We start from the raw sequence: 18,955 nt of genomic DNA, 5'->3' as shown, positions 1-18,955 counted from the left end.
GGACGTTCTTCAAAATTATAGGTAAAAAAATGATGCCAAGCAAAAGCGTATCCTTATTGGCTGATCTCATGCACTTTCTGCGTCTGCGTGGAAATTTGAAAATTTCGCCAACTGGAAAGAGAGGGAGCAGAATTAGTTCGCTAACTAGGAAAGAAAGAAAGAAAACATCGCCAGGTAAATCTTAATGAAATTAAATATGTCAAACAACCTCAATGTTTAGAATAACATTGCATTTTATGTATTTGAAATCTGATGTGAAACAGTAACTTTTGAAACGGAGTAGCTTCAATCTGGCTAACTACTAGTAATGTAACGTTAGCTAGCGATGCATGCCATGGATAGCTAACGTTAACATAGCCTAGCTAACGTTATCTAACAACATTTCCGGAAAAGGGCTAACTAACATTAGCTAGCTAGTGCTACTACTAGCAACATTTTTTACCCGCTTTGCTAGCCCAAACACTATTACTAATTTACTGTACGTTACCAATGTACAGAGTCATAATGGGAAGACCAAAGAGGACGACCAAACAACGTAAAAACCCCAAATTGGACAAATTGGAGGCATTTCTCGAAGATTTCGACAGTGAGGGTATGGTTAACTGATAGCCATAATATGAACAGAAAACAACGTTTGTGAATGTTCACTTTTGTCTAACCTTTCCAACCACACTTTGTCTTTGTAGTGAAAACCGTAGTTGAAAGGCTGAAGGAGAGGACAAACAGCCTCCTGAAAGATGCAGACAACTTCTACAACATGGCTGTGATCAAGCTGCCAAAGGCAGTGAGACAGATGAACTGGCTTGAGCATTGTGGTAAATTAGCTGGCTAGCTAAGTGAAGAAGCATGCACCAGACTGTTCTCTCATAGACTGTTCTCTCTGCTACCGCACAGCAAGCGGTACCAGAGCGCCAAGTCTAGGTCCAAAAGGCTCCTTAACAGCTTATACACCAAGCCATAAGACTGCTGAACAGTTAATCAAATGACTACCCGGACTATTTACATTGACCCCCCCCTTTGTTTTTACACTGCTGCTACTCGCTGTTTATTATCTATGCGTAGTCACTTTACCCCTACCTACGTGTACATATTACCTCGACTAACCTGTAACCCGCACATTGACTCTGTTCCTGTACCCCCTGTATATAGCCTCGTTATTGTTATTTTATTGTGTTACTTTTCTATATATTTTTTTACTTCGGTTTATTTAGTTAATATTTTCTTAACTCTTATTTTTCTTAACTACATTGTTGGTTAAGGGCTACACCTGTAAGGTCTACACCTGTTGTATTCGGTGCATGTGACAAATAACATTTGATTTACTTTTGATTTGATGAAAGGTGGGTTAGAGATATGTTGTTTTATCTGACAAACGGACACTTCTCCTTTATCCCTTCAGGGTCAGAGAAACCAAAGTCACCCGTGTCACCAGTGGAGGATGCCAAGGTGGGTTTTCTAAATTAAAATGGAATATTTAATCAACTGTCGGTTTTTAAGTCTGGCCATGGTTTTGACACCACAGGAAGTGCCACCCACCCACAGTCGCTCTTCACTCTTATTTGTCTACTTCCAGAAAGTAGAAGAGGCTGCCCAAGTGGAGAGCATTATGGCTGAAGTCCATACAATTCCTCCCAAGACTGCTAAAAAAGGTAAGTCTCTTTGTTATATACCAGTTGTTATGTGTCTCCTTTGAATCCCACTGGATGTTAGTTACTCTGCTCCCCTCTGCAGCAATGTCCAAAAGGGGTGGAGCCAGGACAAGTTCAGAGGATGAGGAGAACAATATTACGGCCACAGGGAAAAAGGTTAGTGCTGTATTTATTGGCAAGGTTAGGGAGAATTATCGTGCATTTAGTTTCAGAAGATTCAATGTAGTCCTCAATAGCCTCCTTTCTTTTAGGCTTTTGCGTTTTATTCCAAATTATAGCAATAGGCCAAATCATTATTAGTAGTAAGCCATGTTTAGCTCAAGATGAAGACTTGCACTGTTGCCTCATGGCCCATTTCTTCTCTATTTCTCAGGGTAAATCAACTAGGAAACCTCCAACGTCAAAGAGAGCCAAAGCACTGTCAGTCAGCAAGCAGAACACCTCCATCAGAAAGTAAAACCCTTTCCTAAGCCGGAATCTGCAGATAATTGTTAGTGTGTGTTTATGGATGTACGCAAATAACTTGCTGATATTAATTTGCCACTTGTGTTCAGTTCCAGTAGGAAGCCACTGGTCACTCCTTCCAGGAACATGTTGGACAGTTCCCTCATGGGCCCTACCCCTCTCATCACACCACGCTTCGACTCCAGGTAAAGTGGCAGTGGGTAATGATCAGAGGTTTTTAATAAGATGAGTCAGAGTCTTGCTGCGGCTTGTCCATGACGAGTTTTGCCTAAAGCTGGTTGTGGTTAGAGAACGGTCTATCCAATCTTTCCCCTAGTAACATTTTCGAGTTGGGACACAAAGGCCCCCAAAGCAACATTGGGTACCACTGTGCTAGTGGCCACTGCTTTACTTGTCATCATATATCCCAGGCTTCCCAAGACCCCAGCGGTGAGGATACCCCGCCACAAGGAGAGGGTATACAGCATCTCGGTCAATGGCTCCCCCATCTCTGGATGCAGTAATGATATCGCCATCAATGTCCCTGTGGGGAACGGAGAGGTAAGCAGGCTACCATCAGCCTTCCATTTTTAGACGTATCCTTACTGAACAGTATGTGCGACCATCTGACTTGGATAAATACCCTCACTAACCCCTCTGACTGTTTGTCATGTTACTTGTGTAAACATTTTTCCATGACAGAATTAAAAAAACTATTTGGGGTGGACCAATATAGACATTTTCAAATATATGCAACTTAAGTTTTATATCATGACATTTCAACCTGAAAGCTTTTGGTCATCAGCGCAATGCTGAGTGAATCCTATTTGAGTCTGAAAAAGAAAGAAACCTTGCAGAGAACCTATCCAACTGACAATCTCTTAGGAAAAAAATAAATAAACTATTGGAACCAAGATGGAGACAGCCTATAGGGAGGAGGTCGGAGACCTGGCAGTGTGGTGCCAGGACAACAACTTCTCCCTCAACGTGAGCAAGACAAAGGAGCTGATCGTGGACTACAGGAAAAGAAGGGCCGATCACGCCCCTATTCACATCGACAGGGTTGTAGTGGAGCGGGTCAAGAGTTTCAAGTTCCTTGATGTCCACATCACCTACAAACTATCATGGTCCAAACACACCAAGTCCGTCATGAAGAGGGCACGACAATACCTTTTCCCCCTCAGGAGACTGAAAAGATTTGGCATGGGTCCCCAGATCTTCAAAAAGTTCTACAGCTGCACCATCGAGAGCATCCTGACCGGTTGCATCACCGCCTGGTATGGCAACTGCTCGGCATCCAACCGTAAGGCGCTACAGAGGGTAGTGCGTACGGCCCAGTACATCACTGGGGCCAAGCTTCCTGCCATCCAGGACCTATATACTAGGCTGTGTCAGAGGAAGGCCCAAAATATTGTCAAAGACTCCAGTCACCGAAGTCATAGACTGTTCTCTCTGCTACCGCACGGCAAGCAGTACCAGAGCGCCAAGTCTAGGTCCAAAAGGGTCCTTAACAGCTTCTACCCCCAAGCTATAAGACTTCTGAACAGTTAATCAAATGGCTACCCGGACTATTTACATTGATCCCCCTTCCCCCTTTATCTATGCATGGTCACTTTACCCCTACCTACATGTACAAATTACCTCGACTAACCTGTATCACCGCACATTGACTCAGTACCGGTACCTCCTGTATATAGCCTCGTTATTTTATTGTGTTACTTTTCTATATATTTTTCAGCACATGTGACAAATACAATGATTTGTTGGACCATAACAAACAAAATTACAGTTAACGGAAATGTAAGCTTAATCCAGTATCAACTAATGTATAGCATTTATTATACAAGAGACAATTCACAAGTTCTACAGCACAATGTCAGAGTCTTAAGTGTAAAACTAACAATAATTAATGCCTACTGGGAGTGTTATGAAGTTCAAAGGTTATGGGCAGAGTTGGAAAGCTGGCTGTCGGAAGATTTACAATGCAATTTATGTTACTTTTTAATCCGTCTATCTGCATATTTCAAGACATGACATATGGGGGTGTGGTGAGATGCCCAATGGGTTGGACAATATTATTTTCGTCACTTATATTGAAGAAGCTATTACTTAAATACTGGAAGTCAAATGATACTCCAACGTTAAGAGAAAATTGTATAATTTTTTTTTTTACATTGAACTTTTATTTAACTAGGCAAGTCAATGAAGAACAAATTATTATTTACAAATACTGCCTACCAAGAGGCAAAAGGCCTCCTGCGGGGACGGGGGATTAAAGATGTAGGACGAGACACATCACGACAAGAGAGACCTAAGACGACAACACAGCATGGTAGCAACACATTTACATTTTAGTCATTTAGCAGACGCTCTTATCCAGAGCGACTTACAGTTAGTGAGTGCATACATTTTTCATACTGGCCCCCTGTGGGAATCGAACCCACAACCCTGGCGTTGCAAGCGCCATGCTCTACCAACTGAGCTACAGAAGGCCCTATGACAAGTGCTCATTGTGCAAATGAAGTTTGTTTTCAATCAATATTGGGAGACTAAATATAGTTTCAATGTTGTCAACAATCTAGGGCAAGCCCATAGTTGCGTATGCGTCGGTTTTGTTGCTAAACAACCAAGCCGTCTATTCACTATATAATGCATTACTTTTGGGCCCTGGTCAAAAGTAGTGCACTACATAGGGAATAGGGTGACATTTCAGAGGTGCCCCGCACCTTATTAGACGGCATCCACCCACCCAGACAATTGTACTGTACTACATGTTAGTGTACCTCCGGGTCGCGTGTCAAGTCCATTGCAATTCAGGAAGCTTGAGAATTGTGAAAAATCTTTACTGAAAATAAATTAAGAAGATAACACAGCATGGCAGCAACACAACATGACAACAACACAGTAGTAACACAGCATGGCAGCAACACAACATGACAACAACACGGTAGTAACACAACATGGCAGCAACACATGACAACAACACGGTAGTAACACAACATGGCAGCAGTACAAACATTGTTAGGCACAGAACACAGCACAAAGGGCAACAAGGTAGAGACAATGCATCATGCGAAGCAGCCACAAGTGTCAGTAAGATGGCGCTGACAGACACGTCAGCTCTGCTTCTAGCTCCTAAGCAACTTTGCAGTATTTCGTTTTTTTGTGTGTTATTTCTTACATTATTAGCCCAGAATTGTTTTTGGTGCTATTACATACAGCCGGAAATAACTTTTGGATATCAGAGCGGCGGTAACTCACCAGCATTACAACCAGGAATATGACTTTACAGAATTGGATCCTTTGTTCGTACCCCCCAGGGCAATTGAGGCTGCTCCAAGACGCCGCCAGCGGAGAAGAGGTATTCGGAGTGGACTTGTAGTCCAACTCTGGAGGCGTGCACACCATCCACCGCTTTCGAGTATATTACTTACTAATGTTCAGTCTCTGGACAATAAAGTAGACAAGCTCAGGGCGAAGATCTGTGTCCAGAGACACATCAGGGACTGTAACATACTCTGTTTCACGGAATCATGGCTCTCTCAGGATATACTATCCCCGTCCATACAGCCAGCTGGATTCTCAGTACATCGCGCAGACAGGAATAATGAACTCTCCGGGAAGAAGAAAGGCAGTAGTGTATGTTTCATGATTAACTACTCATGGTGTGATTGTGATAACAAACAGGAACTCATGTCCTTTTGTTCACCTGACCTAGAATACCTCACAATCAAATGCCGACCGTATTACCTCCCAAGAGAATTCTCTTCGGTTATAGTCACAGCCGTGTATATTCCCCCTCAAGCCGATACCACGACGGCCCTCGAACTACACTGGACTTTATGCAAACTGGAAACCACATATCCTGATGCCGCATTTATTGTAGCTGGGGATTTTAACAAAGCAAATTTGAGGAAAATGCTACCGAAGTTCTATCAACACATTGACTGTAGTATTTGCTCTGTAAAAACACTTGACCACTGCTACTCCCCCTTTTGAGATGCCTACAAGGCCCTCCCATCGGCAAATCAGATCACGACTCCATTTTGCTCCTCCCTTCCTATAGTCAGAAATCTCAAACAGGAAGTACCCGAGTTAAGGTCTATTCAACGCTGGTCTGACCAATCGGAATCCATGCTTCAAGATTGTTTTGATCACGCGGACTGAGATATGTTCCGGGTAGCCTCTGAGAATAACATTGACGTATACATTGACTAAAACACGGACACGGTGACTGAGTTCATCAGGAAGTGTATAGGGGATGTTGTTCCCACTGACTATTAAAACCCGAACCAATCTCTCCCTATCCCAGTCTGCTGTCCACACTTGCTTCAAGAAGTCAACCATTGTTCCTGTACCCAAGAAAGTAAAGGTAACTGAACTAAATGACTATCGCCCCATAGCGCTCGCTTCTGTCAGCATGAAGTGCTTTGAGAGGCTAGTTAAGGATCATATCACCTCTACCTTACCTGACACCCTAGACCCACTTCAATTTGCTTACCGCCCCAATAGATCCACAGACGATACAATCACCATCGCACTGCACACTGCCCTATCCCATCTGGACAAGAGGAATACCTACGTACGAATGTTGTTCATTGACTATACCTCAGCCTTCAACACCATAACGTCAACAAAATGAAGGAGCTGATCGTGGACTTCAGGAAACAGCAGATGGAGCACACATCACTGACAATCTGAAATGGTCCACCCGCACCGACAGTGTGGGGAAGAAGGCACAACTGCGCCGCCTCAACCTCAGGAGGCTGAAGAAATTTGGCTTGGCCCCTAAGATCCTCACAAACTTTTACAGATGCATAATTGAGAGCATCCTGTCGGGCTGTATCACCGCCTGGTACGGCAACTGCACCGCACGCAACCGCAGGGCTCTCCAGAGGGTGGTGCAGTCTGCCGAACGCATCACCGGGGGCACACTGCCTGCCCTCCAGGACACCTACAGCACCCGATGTCACAGGAAGGCCAAAAAGATCATCAAGGACATCAACCACCCGAGCCACGGCCTGTTCACCCCGCTGTCATCCAGAAGGCGAGGTCAGTACAGGTGCATCAAAGCTGGGACCGAGAGACTGAAAAACAGCTTCTATCTCAAGGCCATCAGACTGTTAAATAGCCATCACTAGCTGGCTACCACCCTGTTACTCAACCCCACACCTTAGAGGCTGCTGCCCTATATACATAGGCATGGAATCACTGGCCACTTTAATAATGGAACACTATTCACTTTTAATAATGTTTACATACTGCTTTACTCATCTCATATGTATATACTGTATTCTATTCTACTGTATTTTAGTCAATGGCACTCCGACATTGCTCGTCCTAATATTTATATATTTCTTAGTTCCATTCTTAAACTATTAGATTTGTGTGAATTGTTAGATACTACTGCACTGTTGGAGCTAGGAACACAAGCACTTCGCTACACCCGCAATAACATCTGCTAAACTTGTGTATGTGACCAATAACATTTGATTTGAAGAGTGTCCATGATTGAGTCTTTGATTGTAGAGATGGAGATAAAACTGTCCAGTGAGTGTTTTTTGCAGCTCGTTCCAGTCGCTAGCTGCAGCGAACTGAAAAGAGGAGCGACCCAGGGATGTGTGTTCTTTGGGGACCTTGAACAGAATGTGACTGGCAGAATGGGTGTTGTATGTGGAAGATGAGGCTTGCAATAGGTATCTCAGATAAGGGGGAGTGAGGCCTAAGAGGGTTTTATAAATAAGCATCAGACCATTGGGTCTTGCGTCGGCTATACAGAGCTGGACAGTTTACAGAGAGTATAGCGTGTAGTGATGTGTTCTATAAAGAGCATTGGTGGGAAATCTGATGGCTGAATGGTTAAGAACATCTAGCCCCCTTACCTGCCGATTTATAAATTACGTCTCCGTAATCTAGCATGGGCAGGATAGTCATCTGAATCAGGGTTAGTTTGTAGCGTGGGTGAAAGAGGAGCGATTACGAGGTAAAGGGCAGAGAAAGCTTGTTGGACACTAAGAATGCTTTGATGTAGAGTGTTTAACACAAAATCCGGGGAGGGGCCAGCTGAGTATAAGACCGTCATCTGCATATAAATGGATGAGCGAGCTTCCTACTGCCTGAGCTATGTTGATGATGATAAATTGAGAAGAGCGAGGGGCCTAGGATCGAGCCTTGGGTTACTCCCTTGGTGACAGGCAGTGGCTTAGACAGCAGATGTTGACTTTACACACTGCGCTTTTTGAGACGGGTAGTTAGCAAACAGGCCAAAGACCCCCTCAGAGACACCAATACTCCTTAGCCGACCCACAAGAATGGAATGGTTTACTGTATCAAAAGCTTTGGCCAAGTCAATAAAAATTGCAGCACATCATTGCTTAGAATCAAGGGCAATGGTGACATCATTTAGGACCTTTAAGGTTGCAGTGACGCATCCATAACCTGAGTGGAAACCAGAGAATACTATAGACCTCAAGAAAGCCAGTCAGTTGATTATTGACCAGTTTATCCTACACTTTTGATAAACAAGGCAAGATCAAAATTGGCCTATAACAGTTAGGATAAGCTCGCTCTCCCTCTTTTAAATAAAGGATGCACTGTGGCTGCCTTCCAAGCACTGGGAACCTCTCCAGAGAGGATAGACAGGCCCGGCGATGATAGGGGCTGCAACCTTATAAAATAAAGGATCAATGCTTTATTAACCTCATAGAATCAAATGCTTTATTATTTAAATATTGAAAAACATCTGGCTACAGACAAACAATATAACCCAATTTGAAATCATATGGGGGAGAGTTGTACATGCATTAGCAACATTGGGTGTGGATACAGTGTGAACATGTGTGTCTGAACAAGTGTGATGTCATTAATGTTTGTGGAAATGTATGTAAATGTGAGTTGTCTATTGTTTTTGTCTGTGTGTTTTTGTTTGTCAAAAAAGTCTCCTATTGAACAAAAAAATTAACGCAACATGCCACAATTTCAAAGGTTTACTGAGTTACAGTTCATATGAGGAAAACAGTCAATTGAAATAAATTCATTAGGCCCTGATCTATGGATTTCACATGACTATATACAGATATGCATCTGTTGGTCACAGATACTTGTGGTAATGTAGTGTATGTTGACGCCTGCTTGTCGAACATCTCATTCCAAAATCATGGGCATTAATATGGAGTTGGTCCCCCCTTTGCTGCTATAACGGCCTCCACTCTTCTGGGAAGGCTTTCCACTAGATGTTGAAACTTTGCTGCGGGGACTTGCTTCCATTCAGCCACGAGCATTAGTGAGGTTGGGTACTGATGTTGGGCGATTAGGCCTGGCTCGCAGTCGGCTTTCCAATTCATCCAAAAGGTGTTCGATGGAGTTGAGGTCAGGGCTCTGTGCAGGCCATTCAAGTTCTTCCACACCGATCTTGACAAACCATTTCTGTATGGACCTTGTTTTGTGCTACATTGTTATGCTGAAATAGGAAAGGGCCTTCCCCAAACTGTTGCCACAAAGTTGAAAGCCCAGAATCGTCTAGAATGTCATTGTATGCTGTAGCGTTCAGATTTCCCATCACTGGAACTAAGGTGCCTAGCCTGAACCGTGAAAAACAGCCCCAGGAATAATGTTTCCTCCTCCACCAATCTTTACAGTTGGCACTATACATTTGGGCAGGTAGCGTTCTCCTGGCATCTGCCAAACCCAGATTTGTCTGTCGGACTGCCAGATGGTGAAGTGTGATTTATCCACTGCTCCAGAGTCCAATGGCGGCGAGCTTTACACCACTCCAGCCGACGCTTGGCATTCCGCAAGGTGATCTTAGGCTTGTGTGCGCGGTTGCTTGGGCATGGAAACCCATATCATGAAGCTCCCGGCGAACAGTTCTTGTGCCGACGTTGCTTCCAGAGGCAGTTTGGAACTCTGTAGTGAGTGTTGCAACCTAGGACAGACAATTTTTACGCCTTTCAGCACTCGGCGGCGGTCCCGTTCGGTGGGCTTGTGTGGCCTACAACTTCGCGGCTGAGCCGTTGTTGCTCCTAGACGTTTCCACTTCACAATAACAGCACTTACAGTTGACCGGGGCAGCTCTAGCAGGGTAGAATTCTGATGAATTTACTTGTTGGAAAGGTGGCATCCTATGACGGTGCCACGTTGAAAGTCACTGAGCTCTTCAGTAAGGCTATTCTACTGCCAATGTTTGTCTATGGAGATTGCATGGCTGTGTGCTCGATTTTATACACCTGTCAGCAACGGGTGTGGCTGAAATAGCCAAATCCACTAATTTGAAGGCGTGTCCACATACCTTTGTGTGTATGTATTTTTTAAAGTACTTGTCGACATTATTGATTGACACATTTCCTGTGTGTTAAGATAAGCTTCCTGTGCTGACCTACTGAGGGTTTTTCATTCCAGTGCATTCAGCTGCTGGCCAGTCAGATGGACACTGTGGACCTGGGACAGCTGGACGAGACCGCCATAAGGAGCATCCGTCTGCTTCAGGTATGGTCTTCACCAATCACCAAATAGAATTATACATATGGATATGGCCAAATTGTAACGCTTCTAACAGAGAAGAAAAAGGGATGCGTTATGCATAACCATGATAGCAGTTGAAAGGGAACAGGTTATGGAGAAATCTCCAAATTATGTACAGTAAAGATTACATTTGCACACAAACGGTCCAATTACATATCGCAATCTGGATCGGGGTGTATCGTTTGAAAGCTTATTATTTTGCCAACATGACTATCTAAGTGACAAAATAAGAGCGAGTGTTGAGCTTTCACAAGGCACTTTAGAGAAATGCATTGTAGTTTTGGTTGGCCCAAAAGGGAGTCGAGTGAATTCAGGTATGTTTTTCATGGCATATTCTCTTCACAATATGGGCTCATTCTATTCAGAACAACCCTGAATATAACGCCATGCCATCTTTCAAAACTGTAAATGGCATGCATTTTGTTATATAAAAATGTGAAGTGCACATTTGGACACACGGGTGTGTGATTTGCTTGTATGGCTGTTTATTATAATGCGTTATCTATTATAAACCTATCATCTTTCAGAACACATCCATCTATGATGATTGCATTTACATATTTGGCATGTTTATTTAGCAGCTTTGAAGTGGATTTCTTTGTCAAACTTGTAAACAGTAGCCATTACCATGACTCATGTTCACTTTTCTCTCCACAGAACCGTCTCACAACACTGTGTGAATCATCTGAATGACCTCTGCACCTTAAGTCCTGACCTTTTTTGTACATGAATCGGCCAACATTTTTTAAATATCTGTATATTTCTCTTTTAATACATAGTTATGTTAATAGCTGTCAAGTCTGCATTGTAGAGTTATCTTAGCGCTCTGTGTATTGTTGTGGTTTAAATGTTTTAAAAAATGTATGCCAAGGACATGACTCCAACTGTTTGTTTGAGAGACTATACTTGTTGAAGAGGCTATTTTTCAGGGATGCTCAATGCACGCAGTAGGGGAATGTCTTTCATATAAAATACATTTTTAATATGACCAACATGAATAAACCCTTACTACATGTCCCCTCAAATAGTCTAGCATAACTTTTTTGAAAGTTACTTGTGTGCCCTGTGAGTGAAAGAGAATATTGTCAATACTGCATGCCTATGTCTCATCAATAGCACGTCGGCTGCCCTCTAGTGGTTCAGTTTTGCCAGCTCAACTTGTACTGTACAGTGTGGATGAGGAAATGTATTTGAGGTCCATGCATTTTTAGATTATTTAGTGAAATTTGACAATACTTTGTTTTATTGTAAATATGCCACTTTTCTTAAAGTAAACTCTTTCAACTCTCTGGTGAATATCTTCATTTGTGTGATGGAAGTTGGGGAACACTGCTTGCTGTTGGTGGGGGTGGTTCTTTGTAGTCTTTCAGATCTAGGCCTAGATTTTATTTTTATTTATTTAACCTTTATTTAACCAGGTAAGCCAGTTGAGAACAAGTTCTCATTTACAACTGCGACCTGGCCAAGATAAAGCAAAGCAGTGCGATAAAAACAACAACACAGAGTTACATATGGGGTAAAAAAAAAAAAAGACAACAGAAAATATACAGTGTGTGCAAATGTAGCAAGTTATGGAGGTAAGGCAATAAATAGGCTATAGTGCAAAATAATTACAATTAGTATTAACACTGGAATGCTAGATGTGCAAGAGATTATGTGCAAATAGAGATACTGGGGTGTAAAAGAGCAAAATAAATAACAATATAGGGATGAGGTAGTTGGGTGGGCTAATTTCAGATGGGCTGTGTACAGGTGCAGTGATCGGTAAGGTGCTCTGACAACTGATGCTTAAAGTTAGTGAGGGAGATAAGAGTCTCCAGCTTCAGAGATTTTTGCAATTCGTTCCAGTCATTGGCAGCAGAGAACTGGAAGGAATGGCGGCCAAAGGAGGTGTTGGCTTTGGGAATGACCAGTGAAATATACCTGCTGGAGCGCAGACTACGGGTGGGTGCTGCTATGGTGACCAATGAGCTAAGATAAGGCGGGGATTTGCCTACCATGAAGATCCTGGGGTCATACTGGTAATACAGTACAGTAATACACCCGTCTTTTTCATGTTCTCCCATTACAGCATACTGAAGCAATGATGACAATCACAGACAATTAGACATTACCGTTTGCCTGCTTAGATTCCCTGAGACAGCCTGCTCATTTTCATTTCTGGAGGGTGCATTATTCATAAAGAGTCCAGGCAAATCAACAAGTTCCCCTGGAATTCAATTTGTTGCTGAGTATCAGTTTGACAGGAGTACGTTCCACAAGATGCATTATATTCTGGTGTTTAAAGTGTACATTAGACAGTGAGCTATAGCTTCAGCTGGGGATTATGTTTCCATTAACTCTAGCTGTCACACTGGTCACAGCAGAATGAGCCCTGCCACAGAGTTACAGAAATATGGGCTTGTAGAAGCTTGATTAAAATGTAGGGTCGGTTGTGTGGGGTGCCAGACTGCTTTTTATAACTCTTATTCCACCGTGGCAGGGATTCAATCTGAGACGCGTTGTCAAGCGCACTGCACTTATTTTAATGGTAATTTACTACTGAAAAAATCCCAGCAAGAGACAGATGCTCAAGAAACAACTCCAGTTCTTTGTAGAATGCATGCATTTAATGAATGCAAAACTAAATGTATGGGAACCACTGTTAAATTAAGTTACTCAATGGGAGTTAAAACGTAGATTAGAGACAATCCAAAATATCAGATATCCTCTTGTAAAAAAAAGACCAATACCCTAGTTAATCTCAAAAGCAGGAACTGATGAAACGTCACAATTAATAGCAATCTAAATTGGGCCATAGTAGGTATGTTTCAGGCTCGGTTGCGAGATGGTTCATAATAGATCAATTGCTAAATTAATACTTAAATAACTACTCAAATAACTTTGTGTGGCTTTTGGCACCACCCCTTTGTTAGGGTTTAGATTGTTTGGTATTTGTTGTGTGTTGTTAATTTGACTTCAATACATTGCATACAGGGCATGCAGAAAATATAATTTTGTGTGTGCAATGTGAGTAATACACAATTCCACCACCAAGAGGCAGTGTCAGACTGCTATATGACCCCTTTCTAAACAGCAGCTTAGTGTTCTATTGTCTCTTGTGTGTCAAGCCCAGCCATAACTCCCTCCTGTCAATCAAACAAATATCCTCTCTGCCTAACACTAAATGGTCACTTGATCCATGTCAGTTGAACGTCATTCTCCACTGCTGTTTCACTGAGCGGGATTCAGCACAAAAACACAGTCGGATGGCCCTTCTTTAAATCCCCTATCTGTCAGGATGTGACACAGATCAACCAATGATGAGGAAGTAAATTTGATGGTAAAAATAGAGTAGAGAAAATTAGAGGATTGGTGGGTCTGCGCTTGTTTTCTGGCACTGGGAGAGAGGGTGGAAGGGAAAGAGGGTGGAATGGAGAGAGGGTGGAAGGGAGAGATGAAACATGGAGATAATGACTGAGATGAGTGTAGGGAGGAAAAGAAAGCAATGTAGATACGTAGAGATAGCGAGAACTACTACACAAGCATAGATCCAAGGTGAAGATAGACAGACTGACTAAAGGACAGTCCGACAGAGACAAACAGAGCGAGAACTAATAAAAGGAGAGAGAGGGGAGCTCCCAGCCACATGGTGGTCATGCAGTTTAATCTGAGCTCAATGGAAAGCTGTGATTTAGCAGGATTGAACTTGTGCCCTGCTTAAGCACCTCTCAGTGGATGGGGGGGATTTGGTGATAATGGTGTGTCTTCCATCAGGAAGAGTGAGTGAATGAGGAGGGATTTATGATCACATCAAGGCCAGATCCGAGCATTACAGGTCATTGGGTGGGGTTATATCCTTCCTGTTTGGCCCTGTCCGGGGGTTTCTTCGGATGGGGCCACAGTGTCTCCGGACCGCTCCTGTCTCAGCCTCCAGTATTTATGCTGCAGTAGTTTATGTGTCGGGGGGCTGGGGTTAGTTGGTTATACCTGGAGTACTTCTCCTGTCTTATCCAGTGTCCTGTGTGAATTTAAGTATGCTCTCTCTAATTCTCTCGTTCTCTCTTTCTCTCTGAGAACCTGAGCCCTAGGACCATACGTCAGGACTACCGGGCATGATGACACCTTGCTGTCCCCAGTCCGCCTGGCCTTGCTGCTATTCCAGTTTCAACTGTTCTGCCTGCGGCTACGAAACCCCTACCTGTCCCAGACCTGCTGTTTTCAACTCTTTAATGATCGGCTATGAAAAGCCAACTGAGAGACCTGAGCCCTAGGACCATACGTCGGGACTACCGGCCGTGGTGACTCCTTGCTGTCCCCAGTCCGCCTGGCCTTGCTGCTATTCCAGTTTCAACTGTTCTGCCTGCGGTTATGGAACCCCTACCTGTCCCAGACCTGCTGTTTTCAACTCTTAATGATCGGCTATGAAAAGCCAACTGAGATTTATTCCTGATTATTATTTGACCATGCTTGTCACTTATGAACATTTTTGAACATCTTGGCATGGTTCTGTTATAATCTCCACCCGGCACAGCCAGAAGAGGACTGGCCACCCCTCATAGCCTGGTTCCTCTCTAGGTTTCTTCCTAGGCTTTCGCCTTTCTAGGGAGTTTTTCCTAGCCACCGTGCTTCTACACCTGCATTACTAGCTGTTTGGGGTTTTAGGCTGGGTTTCTGTACAGCACTTCGAGATATTAGCTGATGTAAGAAGGGCTATATAAAATAAAATTGATTGATTGATTGATAATGATTCAATGTGTTTGTGTGTGTTTGTTATATGCTGTACCTGTGCAATTAACGCAAGAAAGAAGTAAAAGAGATGTGAAAGAAATAAAGAGTGTGTTCTAGGAATAAGTGAAGTGCTTGCTCTTTTCTCCCTATAACCTTTCTCTAGCGTTCTCTCTTACGCAAGCATTCACACACTTTCTTCAAAGCCTCAACGTCTCTATCCTCCCCAGTGAGCAAGTGTGTGTGCACACTTTCACCTAGAATAGCCCCGCTGTCCCGGTGTCACTATACACACATGCACACTCCCAGGTCCCCTCACTGTCCCGTTTGTTTATGCCCAGCCCCAGCCATAACACAGGGATTCATTTCTGAAAGCCGATTTGAGCTCCGGCACGCTTTCTTTCAACCAAAGAGCTGGAGCAACTTTAGTACTGGGGGAAGTTTCCCCTTCACACTGGCTTAGAGGTGGACTCTTCTCTCTCCTTTATGTGGACTCTTTAATCTTCTGAGTGAGAGAGAGGGAGGAGAGAGAGAGGCCCTTACCGATGCACAGCTGGGAGTCACTCAAGTCTTTATGCTGCTTCCACTTCTCGCCCTCTGTGTTTTTTTGTTCACTCGCTCTTTATTTCCCTTTCCTTGCTTCTCTCCCTTTATTGACTTTTCCTGGCAAATCAGTGCATCGGGTTTGAGGTTGAGGGGGAGCCATAAAAAACTTGATTACAGGCCCATACTGTGTGCAAGCTTTTGATGTAGTCAAGGTATTCAATGATCATGAAGCAGGTGTTAGCGCTGGGCTGGAACAAAAGCTTGCATGAACAAGAATATCCTACCGTTCCTCCATATTCAAAATCAAATAAAAGTTTATTGGTCGCGTACACAGTTTAGCAGATGTTACAGCGGGTGCAGCTAAATGCTTGTGTTACTAGCTCCTAACAGTGCAGTAAAATGTCAAACAAGTATACAAATATTAAAAAATGAAACACATGTCAATGAATCCTATTAACAACCCCCAACAAAACTATCAGTAATCCAAATGCAATCTATGCGTATATACACCGTAAAGATATACTAAGAATAATACAGTATAGCAGTAGATACAGTATCTTAGCTATGACAAGAATCCAGTATATACAGTGCCTTCGGAAAGTATTCAGACCCCTTGACCTTTTCCACATTTTGTTACGTTACAGCCTTATTCTAAAATGTATTACATTTGCTTTTTTCCTCATCAATCTACACACAATACCCCATAATGACAAAGCAAAAACAGGTTTTTAGACATTTTTGTTAATTTATAAAAAATAAGCCACTCCTGCGTTGTCTTGGCTGTGAAAGTGAACCTTCACCCCAGTCTGAGGTCCTGAGCGCTCTGGAGCAGGTTTTCATCAAGGATCTCTCTGTACTTTGCTCTGTTCATCTTTGCCTCGATCCTGACTAGTCTCCCAGTCCCTGCCGCTGAAAAACATCCCCACAGCATGATGCTGCCACCACCATGCTTCACCATACGGATGGTGCCAGGTTTCTTCCAGACGTGGCGCTTGGCATTCAGGCCAAAGAGTTAAATCTTGGTTTCAACAGACCAGACAATCTTGTTTCTCATGGTCTGAGAGTCTTTAGGTGCCTTTTGGCAAACTCCAAGCTGGCTGTCATGTGCCTTTTACTGAAGAGTGGCTTCCGTCTGGCCACTCTACCATAAAGGCCTGATTGGTGGAGTGCTGCAGAGATGGTTGTCCTTATGGAAGGTTCTCCCGTCTCAACAGAGGAACTCTAGAGCTCTGTCAGAGTGACCATCGGGTCCTCGACACAATCCTGTCACGGAGCTCTACAGACAATTCCTTCGACCTCGTGGCTTGGTTTTTGCTCTGACATGCACTGTCAACTGTGGGACCTTATATAGACAGGTGTGTGCCTTTCCAAATAATGTCCAATCAATTGAATGTACCACAGGTGAACTCCAATCAAGTTGTAGAAACATCTCAAGGATGATCAATGGAAACAGGATGCACCTGAGCTCAATTTCGAGTCTCATGGCAAAGGGTCTGAATACTTATGTAAATAAGGTATTTGTTTTTTATTTTTAATACATTTTCAAAATAAATTCTAAAAACCTGTTTTAGCTTTGTCATCATGGGGTATTGTGTGTAGATTGCTGAGGATTTTTTCAACATTTAATCCATTTTAGAATAAGGCTGTAACGTAAAACAAATTGTGGAAAAGGTCAAGGGGTCTGAATACTTTCCGAAGGCCCTGTATGCAGTGTGTATAAACAGTGTAACAAAGATGCAATGTACAGCAGTAGATATACTGTACTAGAATGAGCTATGTTAAGAATACAGTATATAAATACAATGTGAAAACAGTAAAAAAGAAATGAGAAGTGTCCAGTGTTTAATGTCTCTATATACTGTACATGGGACAGCAGCGTTGGCTGTGTATGTGTTGTGAGTATGAGCGTATGCATGTGTATATGTGAGTGCAGAAGTCTGTGAGCTTGTGTGTGTGTTTTGTGTGAGTGTGTGGGAGTATGTGTGCATAAAAGTCTGTAAGGTGCAGGACAGAGTACTGGGCAGGTTGACGTCTAGTCATGGCTGTTCAACAGTCTGATGGCCTGTTGATAGAAGCTGTTTCCAAGCCTCTTGGTCACGGCTCTGATGCAACTCTACCGTCAGCCAGACGGTAGCAGAGTGAACAGTCCGCGGCCCGGGTGGCTGAGGTCCTTAATGATCTTCTTGGCTTCCTGGAGGGCAGGCAGCGTGCCCCCGATGCTGCGTTGGGCTTACCGCACCACCCTCTGAAGAGCCATGTGGTTGAGGACAGTGCAGTTGCCGTACCAGGCAGTGATGCAGCCCGACAGAATGCTCTCAATGGTGCATCTGTAGAAGTTTGTGAGGGTCTTAGGGGCCATGCCGAATTTCTTCAGCCGCCTGAGGTAGAAGAGGCGTTGTTGTGCCTTCTTCATCACGGTGTCGATGTGATGGGACCATTTCAGGTCCTTAGTGATGTGCACGCCAAGGAACTTCAGGCTTTTAACCATCCCCACTGTGGCCCTGTCAATGTGGATGGGGGTGTGCTCTCTGATCTGTCTCCTGTAGTCCACGATCAGCTCTTCACTCTAAAAAGAAAAGGTTCCTGGAGGATCCTTCGGGATAAATTAAGGTTAAAAAATGTACCTTAAGGTTAATTTAAGAACCTATACTCTGCCATCAGTTTGTTTTTGAACCTTTGTAGACTTAAGGGGTGCTTTGAAGAACCCTTTTCAAAAGAGAGGTTCGTTTTGGAACCAGCAGTGCGCTCGTGAGTAAAGGGCGCTCATGTGTATAATTCTAATTGAGAATGTTGGTCAAAAGACAACTGGAAGCGGGAAGCGCGCGGATGGTTGGAGAGACGCTACAGATAAGAGACGACTTGCAACGGATCAACGTGAAAGGTGAGTGAACCTTAGCTATTCGCTAGCTAAGATAACAATTTATCAAACTACTATCAAATAACAAAAAAAACTATACATAATGTAATGTACTCTTCGTTTTTCATCAGCTAGCCAGCCTGTAATGTTAGCTGGTAATTGTTGTATGAGTGTTGGTATGTTTTAGCTAACGTTAGCTACCTAGCTAGTTAAGGTTGCTGTATCGTTCTCC

At 43.4% G+C, this 18,955-nt stretch overlaps 1 protein-coding gene across 1 annotated transcript; it reads left to right on the top strand.

Annotated features, from left to right (window-relative positions):
- Window positions 1–89: 89 nt before the first annotated feature.
- Window positions 90–11,902, top strand: LOC121586381 (borealin). The gene is made up of 11 exons (XM_041903008.1): window positions 90–174; window positions 498–592; window positions 687–815; window positions 1,400–1,446; window positions 1,574–1,649; window positions 1,732–1,805; window positions 2,023–2,102; window positions 2,204–2,299; window positions 2,525–2,654; window positions 10,491–10,577; window positions 11,271–11,902. The coding sequence occupies exons 2-11, from the start codon at window positions 505–507 to the stop codon at window positions 11,304–11,306; spliced, it is 843 nt and encodes a 280-aa protein (XP_041758942.1). The 5' UTR covers window positions 90–174; window positions 498–504; the 3' UTR covers window positions 11,307–11,902.
- The last annotated feature ends 7,053 nt before the right edge of the window (window positions 11,903–18,955 follow it).

The sequence above is a fragment of the Coregonus clupeaformis genome, chromosome 17 (assembly GCF_020615455.1).
Source record: "Coregonus clupeaformis isolate EN_2021a chromosome 17, ASM2061545v1, whole genome shotgun sequence".
NCBI classification, from domain to species: Eukaryota; Metazoa; Chordata; class Actinopteri; order Salmoniformes; family Salmonidae; genus Coregonus; species Coregonus clupeaformis.
The sequence above is the reverse complement of the archived record's forward strand: the minus strand, read 5'-3'. Positions and strand labels throughout refer to the sequence as shown.

What these genes read in the sequence shown, in the direction of transcription:
- LOC121586381 (XM_041903008.1), top strand. Translation starts at nt 505, where the DNA reads ATGGGAAGACCAAAGAGGACGACCAAACAACGTAAAAACCCCAAATTG. An exon ending in GAACTGGCTTGAGCATTGTG is followed by an intron (nt 816 to 1,399) that starts GTAAATTAGCTG and finishes TTATCCCTTCAG; the next exon opens with GGTCAGAGAAACCAAAGTCA. An exon ending in TCCCAAGACTGCTAAAAAAG is followed by an intron (nt 1,650 to 1,731) that starts GTAAGTCTCTTT and finishes TCCCCTCTGCAG; the next exon opens with CAATGTCCAAAAGGGGTGGA.